The sequence below is a fragment of the Stegostoma tigrinum genome, chromosome 22 (genome assembly GCF_030684315.1).
Source record: "Stegostoma tigrinum isolate sSteTig4 chromosome 22, sSteTig4.hap1, whole genome shotgun sequence".
NCBI classification, from domain to species: Eukaryota; Metazoa; Chordata; class Chondrichthyes; order Orectolobiformes; family Stegostomatidae; genus Stegostoma; species Stegostoma tigrinum.
In genome coordinates this window covers 56,090,035-56,108,962 of record NC_081375.1, presented here as the reverse complement: position 1 = coordinate 56,108,962, position 18,928 = coordinate 56,090,035, and the positions used below count along the sequence as shown (strand labels likewise).

General features: G+C 43.0%; 1 protein-coding gene across 2 annotated transcripts in view; it reads left to right on the top strand.

The window, feature by feature from the left end:
* The window catches only part of xylt2 (xylosyltransferase II), a 264,687-nt gene that overhangs the window by 123,455 nt on the left and 122,304 nt on the right, over positions 1-18,928 (top strand). For both annotated transcript variants that reach the window (XM_048555300.2, XM_048555299.2), the window contains exon 5: positions 7,432-7,512. In XM_048555300.2, the coding sequence (XP_048411257.1) occupies positions 7,432-7,512 (81 nt within the window). The remainder of the gene's footprint in view (positions 1-7,431; positions 7,513-18,928) is intronic.

Sequence of the window (18,928 nt, the reverse complement as noted above, 5' to 3'; positions counted from 1 at the left end):
TCTTCAGAGTTACTATGAGCTCTGACTCTCTCTTGTCTTTCTTTACTAATTAAATTGATCTTTTCTCATTCAGAGCCATCCTCATTTTTACTGTTACTTAGGAAGCCCCTGGTCCCCACTCTCTAAAAGTTTACAAGCTCTCGAAATAGAACCAGCAAATCTCCCCACCAGGATATTGGTTCCTTTCCAGTTTAGATGAAATCCTTTTTGAATAGTTTTTTTTCATCCTGGAAAAGATCCCAATGATACAAGAAACTGAATCCCTGCTTTTTGTATCACCTCTTCAACCATTCATGTCTCTTCCCCCACCCTTTTATTCCTTCTCTCATTAGAACATGGCACTGGAAGCAAATCAGAGGTTACTACTTTTGATGTTCTGTTTTTTAACTTTCTATCTAATGTCTTATAGTCACTCTGCAAAGCCTTAACCCTTTCCATAACTATGTCATTCCTACCAATGTGTGTAACGACTTCGTTCTTCGCGCTCTCCCCTTTGACAATATGCTTCAATGTTTTGAGATGTCCTAAACCCTGGCATTAGAAAAGCAAAATACTGTCCTAGATTCATGCTCACTGCTGCAGAATCTCCTTATCTGTGTCCCTGACAGGACAGTCCTCTGTAACAATTATTCTTTTAAATCTTGACAAATCCCTTTTGACATAAGATTCATTCTTTATATTGAACTTTATCTTTATAAGACAAATCCCTAATTTTTGGAATCAATTTAGCGAACCTCCTCTGTACTGCCTGTAATACAACTATATCCCTTCTTAAGTAAGGGGACCAAAATTATACGCAGTACTCCAGGTGCTGTCTCAGGAATGTTTTGTACAGTTGCAGCAACACTTTTCTTATTTTTATATTTGTCAAAAAATGCCAAAATTTCATTTGCCTCCCCTATTACCTATTATACCTGCATGTTAAGTTTCTGTAATTCATGTATGTGGACACCCAATCCCTCTGCACCAAGGCATTCTAAAGTTTCTCGTGGTTTAGATAATTTGCCTTTCTATTCATCCTAGCAGACTGGATAACCTCATTCGTATCCATGTTAAACATTTTCCATCAGATTTTGGCATTCACCTAACCTATCCATATCCATTTATAAATTTCTTATTTCTTCATTGCAGCTGACTTTCCCACCCATAGTACGTCTATCCCTGAATCCAGGATCACTAGTACAGATTGTAAATAGTTGGAGTTTGTAGACCAAACCCAACACCTTGTCAGCCAGAAATAGAGCCATTTACCCAGACTGCTTTCTGTTGGTTAGCCAATATCCTATCAAGCTAATAAATAACCCTAACCCACTATCTTTTGTTAACCTTTTCTGCGGCACCTTATTCAGTGCTTAGTGGAAATGCAGAAAGACTATAATTACAGGATCCCCATTATCCACCTCTTCGAAGAGTGGCAAATTTGTTGAAGGCACATACCCTTCATAAAACCAATGCTGACTGATGGATTGAATTTTGACTTTCCAAATACCATGTTATTACGTCCATAAAAATGAATTCTAACAATTTCCCACCAATGCATGTTAAACTAAGTAGTCTATAGTTCCTAATTCCTACCTCTCCCTTTTTGAGTAAGAGATAATATAATAATATAACTTAATAGTAATTATATTGGCATTTCTCCAATCAACTATACCCTTTCCCACATGCAAAGAATTTTGTAATAGTGGACACAATATCATTGAGAGATAGTGGGGACTGCCAATGCTGGAGAATCTGAGATAACAAGGTGTAGAGCTGGATGAACACAGCAGGCTAAGCAGCATCAGAGGAGCAGGGAAGCTGATGTTTGGGGTTTAGACCCTTCATTTTCTGAAGAAGGGTCTAGACCCGAAATGTTAGCTGTGCTCCTCTGATGCTGCTTGGCCTGCTGTGTTCATCCAGCTCTAAGCCTTCTTATCTCGTTGACCCAATATCATTACTGCCTCTTCCTTTATGATCCATCAGGCCCTGGCGACTTGTCTTCTTTCAATCCCAGTAGCTTGTCTAGTACTTTTTTCCCCCCTAATAATGAGGATTATTCCAAGCTCCTCCCATTCTGTCATCTCTCCATTACCTACTACTATTCTGTAGGTAGTAGAGTCATAGAGCACAGAAGCAGAACCTTCGGTCCACCCAATCCATTCTGACCATAATCCCAGACTAAATTGTCCCACCTGCCTGGCTCGGCCAACATCCCTCCAAATGTTTCTTATTCATGTACTTATCTAAATGTCTTTTAAATGTTTCAAAAGTACCCACATCCACCACTTCCTCTGGAAGTTCACACACAAACCACTGTCTGTAAAAAAAAAATTACCCATCATGTCTTTTTAAAATCTTTCTCCTCTCACTTTAAAGATCTGCCCCCTAGTCTTGAAATCCCCTTCCCTAAGAAAAAGACACCTGCTATTCACTTTATCTGTACCATTCATCCTTTTATATTCTTCTGTAAGGCAACCTCTGAATTTCCTACCCTCCAATGGAAGAAGTCTCAAGTTATCCAGCCTCTCGTTATAACTTAAACCTTCCATTCCTGGCAATGTCCTGGTGAATCTCTTCTGAAGCCTGTCCAGCTCGATCATATTAATTTATTGCAGTCTGCTGGGAAAATGGATGTAAAATATTGATCTAGTGAAAGTCCCTCATACCCGTGATCAATCTAGAGAACATTCACTGGACTGCCTTCAGTGCCTGCATGGCTTTGCTCTAATAAGAGGACAAAAACTGCTCACAGAATTCCAGTTGCGGTCTAACTAATACCTTGTACAGTTTTAGAAAGACTTCCCTATTTTTATGCTCCATCCTTGTGAAGTAAAGGCCAACAGACCATACCTTCCCTCTTACCGCTGAATGTGGATGCTGGCTTTGAAGACCCCGTAATCCCTCTTTTTGCTGTCTTTCCACTGACTCCCCTGCTACTGGTTTCAATTTATCTGTCTAACTTTTCTCATCAAAGAATTCTGACAAATGCTGTCTCTGCCTCATTGTGTTAATTATTTCTAAATGCTTTACTGTAACATACTAATAATAGACTATAATGTTTTCCCAATGACATGTTATTGCTAATTGGCCTATAGGTATCTATATTTTGTTTCCCTTCTTGAAAAAGCGAGTTTGTTAAGACCCTTTATTTTGCTGTATTTTTGATTACCTACTGAATTGGAAAAGAACTGGTTGAACAATGTTACCTGATACTTATTGTAAGTACAACATTTTCTGTCAACCCAGATTTAGAAGACTGGTAAATTGGGGAATTCTGAGTACTTCTGAACATTTGCAATTTTTGTGATGATTCTGGGAATGCTGGGCATTTATTTCCTGTATGCCGCCCCACTGAGGTGTAACTGAATTTGAGGATTTATTCATGTTTGATTTGAGTCACAACGATGAGGATTTGGGATGTGATGTTTGTATTTAAGACATGACATTAGAAATAGTAAAGGATTTCCTGCATGTAGCAGCATCGTTCCTGGCAGAGTTTGATAACCCAGGTTGATTGATTTGGCAGGTAAAGTGAAGGTAGCATTGCCTAATAGAGCTAAGGAGATGGTGGTAATTGAAGTGCTCGCACAGCTGCTGTTTAGAGGATGTACAGGAGAAGTCATGTATTCTGGATAGTGAATACAGGTGATATTCAGTTATGGCCAAAGCAGTTTGAGCATGAGGAGAAAATTAAGAAAATCAAAATGGTAGAAGACAAGGAAAAAGCAGAAAAACGTGAGGGAATAGAATTGACAAGAATGAAAATGAGAAAATTAGAATTAAAACTTCAAGAAAGAGAAAAAACAAGCGAATATAAATATTAGCTTGAAAGGATGCACTTGAAACAGGAGCTGACAGACGGTGATGCAGATTGCGGGGTGAGAACTTGAGTCATAATTTAAAGTCCAGTGAGGAAATGTTTAAGTTTGCTTGGACCCTACCAAATTCGAGGAAATGGATTGGAGGTACTCTTCATGTTATTTGAGAAAGTGGCGAGAAAGTATTTGGGGGAAAAAAGAGGACTGGGCAATGCCCATGCAGAATAAGTCCGCAGAAAGGCACAGGAAAATTTATGAGTGATAATGGGAACTGCAGATGCTGGAGAATCCAAGATAACAAAGTGTGGAGCTGGTTGAACACAGCAGGCCAAGCAGCATCTCAGGAGCACAAAAGCTGACGTTTCGGGCCTAGACCCGCTTCCTTTTCAGAGAAGCTTTGCTGGGATTATGGCACTGTGAAGAAAACTACTTTGGCTGTTACATTGGCTGCAAGCGAGATAGAGCCCAAGGCAGGTCGTCAAAGATTCTGGTATTTAAGGAAGCAGCCTGGGTAAATGTGTATTGAATTTGAAAGGGTTAAGCAAAGTAATTTTGACTGGTGGATATGAGCGTTAGAAGCTGAAGCCAGTCATGAAGCTGATTACAGAGATTATTCTCTGACAAGAAGTTAAAACTCACTGCCTTCTACAGTAAGAATCCATGCTGGGGAAGAAAGCATTGCAACTGTGAGATGAGCAGCAATAATGAGCTGAATCATTAAAAAGGAAAGATTTTTTTCCCTCATTTCCCCAAATAAACTCGAAAGGGATAGAACATGGAAGAATGAAAGGAAAGCAAGTAGCTAAGATAAGACACGGATAGTTGGGAATGTATCAATGTGTCCTCAGATCTAAAAGTCTGAGGGTAGAGCTTGGAATTGGAAACTGATGTGCTTCTAGTGTAACAAGGTGGGACTCATCATTCAGAATGCTGGAGGTTGCAAGGGAAACAATTGGACTTATTTGAGCTCATGGAGTTTGAAAACTAAACTAAACTCATCAGGTTTAAGTATAATTAAGGGGCTGGAGTTAAAAATTCTGAGTGCAGAAGTAGTACATAGGGTAGATGAGAGATACGAAAGGCTTTTATCATAAGGAGAAAAAACTTTCTCTTCAATTGAAGCATCCAAGCCTGTAACTATTCTCAGGGATACTGGAGTTCCTTGAACTCTCTTGCCGGAGAAGGATTTAGTTTTCCTTCCAGGGAATTCAATGAAAACTAAAATGTTGGCAAATGAGATGAGACCTATTCCAATTCCTCCACCTTCGCCACATCTGCTCTCAAGATGAGGTGTTCCACTCCCAAACATCCCAGATTTTCTTGTATTTCAAGGACCGCAACTTCCCCCTTTCAGTGGTCAAAACCACTCTAGACCGCATCTCTTGCATTTCCCGCACCTCAGCCCTCACACCCCTCCCCACAACAAAAACAAAGACAGAATCCCCCTTGTCCTCATGTATCACCTCATTAACCTCCAGATTCAATGCATCATTCTCCGCCACCTGCAACCTGACCCCACAATGAAGGATATATTTCCCTCCCTACCCCATCTACCTTCCATAGGGACCACTCACTTTGCAACTCCCTCATCCGCTCCACACTTCCCACAAGCCCCACCACCCCTGACACCTATCCCTGCAACTGCAAGAAGTGCTACGCCTGCCCGTACACCTCCCCCCTCACCTCCATCCAAGGGCCCAAAAAAGCCTTCCACGTCAGACAGATGTTCACCTGCACATCCACTAGTGTGTTCTATTGCATCTGTTGCTCCTGATTTGGCCACCTCTATATCGTTGAAACCAAGTGGAGGCTTGGAGACCGCTTTTTGAGCACTTGCACTCGGTTCACGACAAACGACAACACCTTCCGGTCACGATCCATTTTAGCTCCCCTGCCCACTCTCGGGACGACATGTCCATCCTGGACCTCCTCCAGTGTCACAACGACGCCACCTGGAAACTGGAGGAGCAACACCTCAAATTCTGCCTTGGGAGTCTACAACCCAATGGTGTCAATATGGACTTTACTAGCTTCAAAATCTCCTCACCCCAACCTCATCCCATGACTAGCCCTCCCTCTCATCTCCGCCTCCTTGACCTGTCCATCTTCTATCCCACCTATCTGCTCCTCCCGCCTTGCTGACCAATGCACACCACTGCCTACCTGCACTCACCTATTGCCATCCCACCAACCTTGCCCCACCCCTCTCATCCTGCCTTCTTGACCAGTTCGTCTTCTCTCCTACCCATCTCCCTCTCATCCCCACTTCCTTGACCCGTCCGTCTTGCCCCCTATCTATCCGCCACTCCCACCTCACTGACCAATCCCCACCACTTCCCCCCCCGTACTCACCTATCACCATCCCACCCACCTTCCCCAGCCCCACCTCTCCTCTCTAGTTATTTCAGAACTCCCTTCCCTCTCCCCCATTTCTGAAGAAGAGTCCCGACCCAAAACGTCAGCTTTCCTGCTCCTTTGATGCTACCTGGTCTGCTGTGTTATTCCAGCTCCACACTGTGTTATCTCTGACTCCAACATCAGCTGTTCTTACTATCTGTACGGGTGGAGTGTATATCTGGGTTTTTTTGCCAGAGTCCCATTGGAGTGTGACTTGTTGTCTGGACTCGTGGTGGTCAGGGAAGTGAAGAAATTACCCATGGATGGAGTTGATTTACCAAGAATGAAAGTTATTGCTTTGTCTTTAATCTCTGAAAGCCCAGATGAGACTAAAGAGATGAGTGCAACTCTGTCTTCAATTTGTTAGTCAATCTTCTATTCATGCTAATATACTACTTTCAATACCAAACACCAGCAGAAAATCCAAAAATATTGCATGCATTGCTTCCCCTTCATCTTGCTTGATATCTCCTCAACGAATTCTTGTAAATTTTTCAGGTATGATTTCCACTTCGTGAAGCTATGCTGACTCTTGCTTTGGTAATTCTGGTCTGTTATTACATCCTTTATGATAGATGGTAACATTTTCCCAATGACAGTCTTAAGTTTACTGGCTCATAGCCTTTTCTGTCTCCTTCCTTTTTTCGTGCCTTATCTACTGAGGGATTATTGTGACGTTGTTGTAGAATGATACTATGCATAGAAATTAGTTCGTTATCTAGCCCTTGGCGCCTCCTCCTGGCTGATCTGATTATATCCTCAAGTGTATATTTCTGTCTGCCCTGATACCATTTCACCACTTTGCTTAACAAGAATCTATCTACTTATGACTTGAAAATATTTAAGGACTCTGCTGACATCCTCTTTTCAGGAAGGGAGTTCCAAAGACTCAGTTTCAAGACTCAGAAAACAGATGTCCATACCTTGTGCTGTGTCTGTCATTGGAGTGTTTGATGGAGACAAATACTTTAATCTGTACCTCACCCAAATGGGAGAGTTTGATTGTAACCAAGATGTAAAAAAAAATATCCATTCCCTAATGTTAGCATCCTTTCAAAGCAAAATACTGATGAAGCTGGAAATTTGAGGAAAAAAAAGGCAGCATTCAGCAGACTAATTAGTAATGATAGGGAAAAATACCCTGCATTTTGATGATTATTAACAGTGGAGTTTAAATGTAAAAGATTATAAACCTTTTCTTACATTGTTATCTGAAAACTCTTTTATTTCACAGGACAAATGATGAGCTGGTGGGATTCCTCTCCAGGTATAGAGAGAAAAATTTTTTGAAATCGCACGGCCGCGATAATGCCAGGTACGTACAAGCCAAAACTGGCTGAACTGCTGCACGTTATGGCAAACCTTGTTACAGCCTGGGGCAATATTGAGTGAATTGGTTTCAGCCAGGAATGCAGTGGGAGTATTTCAGCTGGGCCAGCATTATGGGCCTTGCACTGTCAAGGTTAAACCATATGAACTTAGAACAATACAGCGCAATACAGCCCTTGATGTTGCACCAACCTGTAAACTAATCTAAGCCCATCCCCCTACACTATCCCATCATTATCCATCTGCTTATCCAGGGTCTGTTTAAATGCCCCTAATCTGGCTGAGTTAACTACATTGGCAGGCAGGGTGTTCCACGCCCTTACCACTCTCTCAGTAAAGAACCTGCCTCTGACATCTGTCTTAAATCTGTCACCCTTCAATTTGTAGCTGTGTCGCCTCGAATAAGCCAACATCATCATCCTTGGAAAGAGACCCTCACTGTCCACCCTATCTAATCCTCTGATCATCTTGTACGCCTCTATTAAATCCCCTGTTAGCCTTCTTCTCTCCAATGGGAACAGACCCAAGCCCCTCAGCCTTTCTTCATAGGGCCTTCGCTCCAGACCAGGCAACATCCTGATAAAGTGAAAGTCCAATGTCCTGAGTACAAACTGTGATTAGGAAGAATAAACTGGATGATTCATGCTCTGTGCATAGAGTCCAAATTGTTGCCATGCATAGAATTATCTATAGATCTCAGACCAATTCATTGTGGAGCAATAATTAGATGAACAAGTGTAATGCTGAAACAAAAACAGAAATTGCCAGAGAAACCCAGAAAACCTGGCAGCAGAGAGAGAGAGCAAAGTTAACATTTCAACACTAGGGACTCCTCTTCAAAACCTATGCTGAACTGTCCTGCTGGCTAAGTTGGGTCTTTTTGAAAATTCATTCATGGGATGAGGGGATTGCTGGCTAGGCAACATTTATTGCCCATCCCTAATTGTCCAGAGGGCAGTTAAGAGTCAGTCACCATTGCTGTGGGTCTGGAGTCACATGTGGGCCAGACCAGATAAGGATGGTAGTTTCCTTTCCTGAAGAACGTTAATGAACCAGATGGTAACCCAGGTCCCCAGAATGTTATCTGGGTCTCTGGTGGCATACTAAAATTAAAGTGCATCAGTCATACTGAACTTTGAGTGCTGATTCTAGCTCTGATTACTGCAGTATAGCCCCAGAAACGACACAGGAAGAGACTTAAGGTTAATTTACAGTGAGAGGCACTTTATGGAGGAGTATAAGTTTGCCAAATGGAAAAGGGATGACCCCAAGAATGCATTGAAATATAGTAAGGTTAAAAGCTTAAATAAGTAATAATCAAATTTCAGCCTGATTTCAGAGACATCAGCTCTTCCAGTAGGTTATGGATTGGATGCTGAAAGCCTACTGAATCTAGTAATGAGTGAACAAAAATGGATTCTCCTCATCTGCCTTTAATTTGTGACTGTATAAAACGCAAATGTATTAGTGAAGTATAGCAACTTTAAGGTTTGTTCTGCATGACATGAAATGGAAAAATGAGTTAGTGTTGCACACCAAATGATAAGTGTTTATGGCCCACAAACTAAGATATGGTGGCCTGGAATTTACTGATCTGGGATTTCCTGACCTGCCAACCAATTAATTTATTTGCTTAGCGACTGGATTACAGTGCTGGGCACACTGTTGCTGGTTTCTACATATCTGGGTTAACAAGAGGAGGAGTCAATAAGAACACCTGTCTACCTTATGGGCACATTGCAAGATATGAACATTGTGAAGAAATTTTGGGCCACTAAATAACCTGCAGGCACTTGGCTTGAATGGTCAGTTTAGGGAGGCTTGCTGATATTTGTACACGGCAGCTTGCGAAATTAAATTCACTACATTTGGTGCGTCTGTTTTCTTGTAAAAACCCAGCTGGTTTCGTAAGTCCTCTGAAAGTAGAAAAGCCCTATCTATACCTAATCTGTGCTCATCCAGTACAACACTGTGGCCTAGAGATATACATTGGGACGAGTAGGAAATGCACTGATAATGTGAGTATTGCCCAGCTTATTAGGACATTGCATGAACGTCTCAAACTCTGACCAGTAAACTCCGTAGAGGCCATGTCCTGTCACCAAGCCATCCTTCATTTATAAGTAGAGAGTCATTGACACTGATCCAGTTCCCTCAGGGCCAACTCTGAGTGAAGAGAGTATCTGACACTTCTGCTTATTATCTTTTAGCTAGGGCTCCCTCATTGGACTAGAATAACAGCCCAATCAGGGAACTCATATTCTATGAGGTCCACTTGGCTGACCTTGTTATAATCATTGCACTGACCATCCCTGAACCACTGATTCCCTTCCTACTCCAACCCCATTCTCTGACTCCTCATGATATCTAAATTCTAAATATCCTACCTGTCGTGCCACCCTATCTGTTTGCCTCACAGTCTTGCACTTTTTTAAGAACATGGAGGAATGTAGGAGCATGAGTAGACCATTCAGCTCCTTAAATTTGCACTGTCATTCTCTATCATAGAATCCCTACAGTTTGGAAGCAGGCCATTTGGCCCACACTGACCCAGCAAAGAGCATGCCACCCAGATCCCAACTACGCTATTCCTGTAACCTTATATTTCCTGCACATCCCTGGACAAATTACTATGTCCAATCCACCTAACCTGCACACCTTTGGACTATGGGAAGAAACTGGAGCACCCAGAGGAAACCCATGCAGATATAGGGAGAACGTGAAACTGGAATTGAATCCGGGTCCTTGGTGCTGTGAGACAGCAGTGTTAACCGTTGAGCCACTGTGCTGCCCCATGATCGTGAATGATCATCTCCCACAATGTCACTTTTCTGCACCATTTCCATATTTCTTGATGTAATTAATGACTACCAGTCCATTATCTTGGACACATTCACCTTACACAGTTCCTGGGGTGGGGAATTACAGAATTCACAAACCTCTGAGTGGTAACGTTTTCCTCTCCTCAGTCTAGAAGGTCTTTCTTCTTTGAGACTATGTACTTAGTCAGCAGATCCTTTCTGCACTTACCCTACTTAGCCCTTTAAGGATTTTACACATTTTAACGAGATCACCTCTCATTCTCCTACATTCAGTTGGTGGCATAGCAGAAAGTGAAGGGGACTGTCGGAGAATGCAGCAAAATATAGATAGATTGGAGAGTTGGACGGAGAAGTGGCAGATGGAGTTCAATCCAGGCAAATGCGAGGTGATACGGTTTGGCAGATTCAATTCAAGAGTGAACTACATGGTAAATGGAAAAGCCCTGGGGAAAATTGATGCCCAGAGAGATCTGGGTGTTCAGGCCCATTGTACCCTGAAGACTGGTCAAGAAGGCATACGGCATGTTTTCATACATCGGATGGGGTATTGAGTCCAAGAGTTGGCAGGTCATGTTCTACTTGTATAGGACTTTGGTTTGACCACATTTGGAATACTGAGTACAGTTCTGGTTGCCATATTACCAAAAGGATGTGGATGCTTTGGAAAGGGTGCAGAGGAGGTTCACCAGGATGTTGCTGGGTATGGAGGGTGCTAGCTATGAAGAGAGGTTGCGTAGATTATGATTATTTACATTAGAAAGACGGAGGTTGGGGGGCACCTGATTGAGGTTGACAAAATCATGAGAGGCGTAGACAGGGTGGATAGGAAGATGCTTTATTCCAGAGTAGGGGACTCAATTATTAGGGGCCATGATTTCAAGGTGAGAGGGGAAAAGTTTAAGGGAAATATGTGTGGAAAGTTGTTTATGTAGAGGGTGGTGGGTGCCTGGAACGCATTGCCAGTGGAGGTGGTAGCGGCGGGCATGATAGCATCTTTTAAGATTTATCTAGACAGCTACATGATTGGGCAGGGAGCAGAAGGATACAGATCCCTGGAAAATAGGTGACAGGTTTAGATAGAGGATCTGGATCGGCGCAGGCTTGGAGGGCTGAAGAGCCTGTTCCTGTGCTGTAATTTTCTTTGTTCTTTCTTTGTTCTTTGTTTGTTCTAATAAAGCCTAATCTCCTGAATCTCTCCTTTCATAGAACGTAGAACATTACAGTACAGTACAGGCCCTTCGGCCCTTGATGTTGTGCCGACCTGTCATACCAATCTGAAGCCCATCTAACCGACACTATTCCATGTACGTCCATATGCTTGTCCATGTACGTCCATATGCTTGTTCAAAATAATTGCATCATTTCCTGCACTGAACACCTGTTTCAATTGCCAAAAGTTTTCTGTATTTAGACTTAGCAGTAAATGGCAACTATTGCTGACAATATGGGGCTTGCTCCACAGAACATAGGACATAGAGCAGGATAGCACAGAAACGGGCCTTTCAGCCCACGATGTTGGCCCAAACGTGATGCCAAATAAAACTAACCACTTATGCCTACCATTGGTCCATATTCCTCCATTCCTTGCATATCCGTGTGCTTACTAAATGTCTCTTACAAGTCCCTATTGTATCTGCCTCCACTACGACCCCTGGCATTGCCTTCCAGACTTCAACCAATCTGTGTGTAAAAACACTTGCTCCTCACGTCTCCTTTGAACTTCCACCCTTTCACCTTAAATACATGCCCCCTAGTATTGAGCATTTTAGCTCATTGAAAAAGATTTTGACCGTCAACCCAATCTGCGCATCTCATAATTTTATAGTCTCTGCTGCTAGACAAAACAACATGAGTTTTTCTAGCCTCTCCTTTTTGCTCATACCGTCTAGCCCAGGCAGCATCCTGGTAAACGCCTTCTGCACCCCCTGCAAAACCTCCACATCTTTCCGGTAATGTGATGATCAGAATTGAACGCAGTACTCCAAGTATAATCAAAGTCTTATAAAACTGCAACATGACATTCTGACTCTTGTATTCAATTTCCCGACCAATAAAGGCAAGCATACTATACACCTTCTTGACCACCCTATCTACTTGTGTGGCCACTTTAGGGGAGGTATAGACTTGAACCCCAAGATCTCTCTGTCTATCAATGCTGTTCAGAGCCCTGCCATTAACTGTATACTTAGCCTCAAAACTTGATATCTCAAAGTGCAACACCCCACACTCACCCAGATTAAATTCCATCTGCCATTTCTCCATCCATATCTACAACTGATCTATATCTCGGTGTATCTTTTGATAACCTTCTACACTATCCACAACTCCACTGATCTTCGTATAGCTTGCAAACATACTGACTCTCCCATCTACATTTTCATCTGTCATTTATATATATCACAAACAGCAGAGATCCCAGCATAGATCCCTGCAGAATACCACTACTTCTAGACCTCCAGCCTGAAAGACGCCCTTCCACCACTATGCTTTGTCTTCTTTGAGCAAGCCAATTCTGAATTTGCGCAGCTAAATCACCATGGATTCCATGCATCTCAAACTTCTGAATGAGCCTACCATGAGGGACCTTGTCGAAAGCCTTGCTAAAATCCATGTAAGTAACAATCACTGCTCTACCCTCATTGCTCACTTTCGTTACCTCTTCAAATTATTCAATCAAGTTAATAAGACATGATTTGCCCTGCACAAAGCCATGCTGACTATTACTAATTAGGCCATGCCTTTCCAAATGTGCGCAAATCCTTTCCCGAAGAATTCTGTCCAGTAGCTTCCCAACCACTGAAGTGAGACTTACTGGTCAGTAGTTTCCTGGATTATCCTATTTCCCTTCTTGAACAGAGGAACAACATTAGCTACTTGTCAGTCCTCCAGGACCTCCCTAATGGCTAGCGAGAATATGAAGTTCTTGGGCAAGGCCTCAGCAATCTCCTCCCTTGCCTCTCTTAACAATCTGAGGTAGACACCATGGGGACTTATCCTCTTCTTTCTTGATCTCAAAATGCGGTAGCATCTTCACATGCTCCACACAAATCTCACTATCCTCCTGTATCATTCTCCTGGGTGAATACTGATGCAAAGTGCTCATTTAGGATCTCACTGACATCGTCTGCCTCCAAGTTCAAGTTCCCTCCTTTATCCTTGAGTGTTCCTACCTCCTCCCTGGTTATCTTCTTGTTTTTTAATATATGTATAGAATGCCTTGGGATTCTCCTTAACTCAAATTACCAAGGAAATTTCATGGCCCTGTCTTGCTCTCCTAATTCCCTGCTTGAGTACTTTCCTGCTTTCCTTATATTTCTGACAGGCCCCATCCTATTTTAGCTTCCTAAACCTTACTTATGCCTCTTATTTCCTTTAGATAAATTCACAACCTCCCTCATTAGCCAAGGATCCCTTACCTTGCCATCCTTGTCCTTCCTCTTTCCTGGAACATGCTGGTTTTGAATTGCTTATTAGTAGGTCTTTAAACAATTCCTTTGCCTGATAACAACTCCTCCCAATTAACACTCTCTAGCTCCTACGTAATACTGAAGTAATTTGTCCCCCTCCCCCAATTCAGTACCTTCTCGTAAGCTCCTGACGTATTCATAGAAAGCTTAAAACATAAGAAGTTGTGATCACTGTTTCCAAAATATTTTCCCACTGAAAAGTGAGGTTGATTAGCCAATACAAAGTTCAATATGGCCCCTCCTCTAGTTGGACAATTCACATACTGTTTCAAAAAACCCTCTTGGGTGCACTTAACAAGTTCTGCCCCATCTAAGCCTCTTGTTCTGAGGGAGTCCCATCAATATTGGGGAAGTTAAAGTCAGCCAGTATGAAAACTCTGTTTTTACTATGCCTTTCCATAATCTGCCTACATATTAGTTCATCAACGTCTCAGTGGCTGTTGGGGTGCCTATAGTATAACCCTATCAGAGTAGTTGCATCCATATTATTATTGAGCTGTAGCTATTTGCCTCAGTGGATGAGCTGCCCATTATATCTTCTCTCAGTGTGGATATAACATTTTCTCTGACCAGTAATGCAACTCCGCCATTTTGCCTTCCTCTTTATCTTATCCAAAACAACTAAACCCTGGAACATTGAGCAGCCAATCCTGTTCCTCTCTCAATCAAATCGCTGTAATAGCCATAACATCATTATCCCATGTACTGATCGAGACTGTCTACCTATAATACTCTTTGCATTGACATAAACACACATCAGCCCATTAGTACCATTGTGTTCATTTACTTGTCTCTGCCTGTCTTTTGCTTTCTAGTTTGTTGGCCCTAACATACCTTCCCCTTAATCCCTCTACTTGATGACCTGCTGCTCTGGTTCCCAGCTCCCCTGCCACTCTGGCTTAAACTCTCCTGAGTAGAATTAGCAAAACTCCCAGCAAGAATATTTAGGTGCAGTTTAGGTGCAACACTCCCTCTTTTACAGGTCACAGCTGCCCCAGAAGAAGTCTCAATGATCCAAGAACTTGAAACCCTGCCTCCTGCACCAGCTACTTTGCCACATGTTCATCTATGCTATCTTTCTATTCCTTGTTCACTAGCATGTAGCAAGTAACCCAGAGATTACTACCCTTGAGGTCCTACTCTTCAGCCTCTTTCCTGATTCCCTGTACTGACTTTGCAGGATCTCATCCCTCTTTCTATCTGCGTCTTTGGTACCAATGTGCACAACAAGCTCTGGTTGCTCACCCTCCCCCTTAACAATTTTATGCAACCACTCAGAGATGTCCTTGAACCTGGCACCAGGGAGGAGCACACCATCCTGGAATCTTGAACGAGGCTACAGATATGCTTGGCTGCGCCCCTAATTAGCGAGCCTCCGACCATTATCACTCACTTGGATCTTGCCCGACCCTGCTCTACAGCTGAGCCAGTTGTGGTGCCACAAGCCTGGCGTACTCTCCTGGGAAGCTATGCCCCACAACAGAATACAAAATGATATAGCTGTCAGAGAGAGGAATGGCCACAGAAGACCACTGCAGTAGCTGCCTGCCTCTTCTGGCAGCCACCCATCTACGTGACTGAATCTGTGGTGTGACTACCTCCCTGTAACCAGTGTCTGCCCCCTGTGCACTCCACTTCTGTTTTGCCATCACTCCCCCCGCCACACACACACATTCAGCCCTGTGTATTTGGGTCTTAATAAGCTGCAGAGCTGGGCTGAGAGGTGGCAAATGGAGTTTAATGCAGACAAGTGTGAGGTGATGCACTTTGGTAGGAGTAACTGGAAGGCAAAATACAGGGCTAATGGTAAGATTCTTAGTAGTGTTGATGAGCAGAGAGATCTCGGTGTCCATGTACACAGATCCTTGAAAGTTGCCACCCAGGTTGACGGGGCTGTTAAGAAGGCATACAGTGTTTTAGCTTTTATTAATAGAGGGATCGAGTTCCGGAACCAAGAGGTTATGGTGAAGCTGTACAAAACTCTGGTGCGGCCGCACTTGGAGTATTGTGTACAGTTCTGGTCACCGCATTATAAGAAGGATGTGGAAGCTTTGGAAAGGGTGCAGAGGAGATTTACTAGGATGTTGCCTGGTATGGAGGGAAGGTCTTACGAGGAAAGGCTGAGGGAATTGAGGCTCTTTTCATTAGAAAGAAGAAGGTTGAGAGGTGACTTAATTGAAACATATAAAATAATCAGAGGGTTAGATAGGGTGGATAGGGAGAGCCTTTTTCCTAGGATGGTGACGGCGAGCACGAGGGGGCATAGCTTTAAATTGAGGGGTGAAAGATATAGGACAGGTGTCAGAGGTAGTTTCTTTACTCAGAGAGTAGTAAGGGAATGGAACGCTTTGCCTGCAACGGTAGTAGATTCACTGACTTTGGGTACATTTAAGGTGTCATTGGACAAGCATATGGACGTACATGGAATAGTGTAGGTTAGATGGGCTTGAGATCGATATGACGGGTCGGCACAAGATCGAGGGCCGAAGGGCCTGTACTGTGCTGTAATGTTCTAATATGTTGAAGCAATCAATAATGCATGCATGTTCTAAGAAGAAATGATTTAAAACATCTAGAGTACTGTGTACAGTTCTGGTTGCCCTGCATAAGGAAGGATATTATTAAATTGCAGCAGGTATGGAAAAGACTTACAAGGATGTTACTGGAGTGGAGGGTTTGAATTATAGGGAGAGGCTGTATTAGTTGGGACTTATTTCACTGGAGCATAGGAAGTTGAGGGGTTACCTTATCGAGGTTTATGAAATTATGAGGGGCACAAATAAGGTGAAAAGCAAAGGTCTTTTCCCTAGGGTAGGGGAGTTCAGAACTTCAGGTCATAATTTTAAGGTGAGAGGAAAAAGATTTAGAAAGGACTTGAGGGGCAACTTTTTCACACAGAGGTGGTTTGTGTGTGGAATGAACTGCCGCAGGAAGTGGTAGATGCAGATAGAGTTACAACATTTGAAAGGCACTTGGACAGGTACATGAATAGCAACAGTTTCAAGGGATATGGGCCAATGCAGACAAATGGGACTCGTTTAGTTTGGGAAACCTGGTCGGCAAGGACACGTTGGATTGAAAGGTCTGTTTTTGTGCTGCGTGACTGACTGTATGTGACCATGTTCAGGAGAAGGATGTTAGCGTGAAAAATGGGAGCATTGAAGAAGAGCAGAAGACATGAATCAAGTAGGAATTAGATGCACTTTTCCTTTCAAATTTACTGTGAAGAACTTTCATGGAAGTTTTGAGAGTGCTTTCTACTTTAAGTTGAGAGCAGGCTAAACCTGCTTCTTGTGAAAACTGCAAAGTATCATGTACTCATTGTTTAAGAGCAGCAGTGTCCCTGTGGAGTATTATCAACACATAAGGGACTAATGTTTGTCACAGTGCATTCTGTAGCTGGAACATATGCTGGATATTACTAGAAAGATTAATGTAATACTATCATTATGCTGGATTTTGGGGCAGCACGGTGGCTCAGTGGTTAGCACTGCAGCCTCACAGCGCCGGGAAGCCGGGTTCGGTTCCCGTCTCGGGTAACTGTCTGTGCGGAGTTTGCACATTCTCCCTGTGTCTGCGTGGGCTTCCCCCGGTTGCTCCGGTTTCCTCCCACAGTCCAGAGATGTGCAGGCTAGGTGGATCGGCCATGCTAAATTGCCCATAGTGTTCAGAGGGGTGTGTGTGTTATAGGGGGATGGGCCTGGGTGGGATGCTGCAAGGGGCGGTGTGGACTTGTTGGACCGAAGGGCCTGTTTCCACACTGTAGGGAATCTAATCTAATTAATCTGTGTTTTGTTCTGGAACTGCACAAAGGAACACAGTTACTACAGTGATGAAGTGCAGTTATTTGACCAGATTTTTCCACTGGGAAGAAAACAGTTGTTCAATACCCAGGCTTATTGATGATTTTTTTCTTCCTCTCCCGAGACCGCAAACTCTTGCTGTGACACAATTCAGCGAGTAGTTGCGGAACCTAGTAATGAATGTTACAAAGGAGTCCGGACAATGAAATTCAGGCATGCTGTTGATCTGTACACGCATGACACCTGAACCCAGTTCCTTGCTTGCTGCACTTCTAACTGGAATATTTCATTTGGGTTTAATAGGTTTATCACCATTTGATCATCCATATGTGTGCAGAGATTAATACAGGCCTGATCCAAAGCAGCTGATTACAACTGGATAAATGGTAGCAGGGTGCTATATTTGATATTTTGCACCTTGAGCTACTGAGAGTAAAATCAAGCATGGCTAAGAGTTATTTGCTATGAATTGTTTGCGCATGGATATTGGGTAAGAGCAAGATTGAGCTGGGTGATAAGCGACATTGCCACTTTCTGACTCGTCTTACTTAGGTTCACTGGTAAAGTAGTGAGGGGATCAAGCACTAACTGGCATTGGAATCATAGAATCAAAGAGATCTACAGCACAGAAAAGGACCCTTTGGCATCTGTGCTGGCCAAGCACAACCACCAAACTATTCTAATGCCATTTGCCAGCATGGATTTCCTCCGGGTGCTCCGGTTTCCTCCCACAGTCCAAAGATGTGCAGGCTTGGTGGATCGGCCATGCTAAATTGCCCATAGTGTTCAGGGGTGTGTGGGTTATAGGGGGATGGGTCTGGGTGGGATGCTTCAAGGGGCAGTGTGGACTTGTTGGGACGAAGGGCCTGTTTCTGCACTGTAGGTAATCTAATAATAGTGCAGCAACAACAGCACAGTCATATAACATAGAATCATACAGTACAGATGAAACCCATCAAGTCTGTACCACCAAAGCTATACTGAATCTATACTGGTCCAATTTTCTACCACTAGGCCTAAGCTTTCAATGTTATGACATTTCAAATGATCATCGGAGTACCTTTTAATTTACTTTTTAATTTATTTGCCTCTTGCAACTTCCATTTCAGGCAGTGCATACTAGACCCCACCACCATCAAAGAAAAATATTTCCTCGAATCCACTCAGACTGCCTTTCAGCTTTAAATTATGTCCCCTTGTTATTGACTCTTCAACAAACGGGAACAGCTTCCCTCTAGTCACCCTATCCATCCCGCTCATAATCTTATACACTTCTATCAGGTCCCTCCTCAACCTTCTCTGATTCAAGA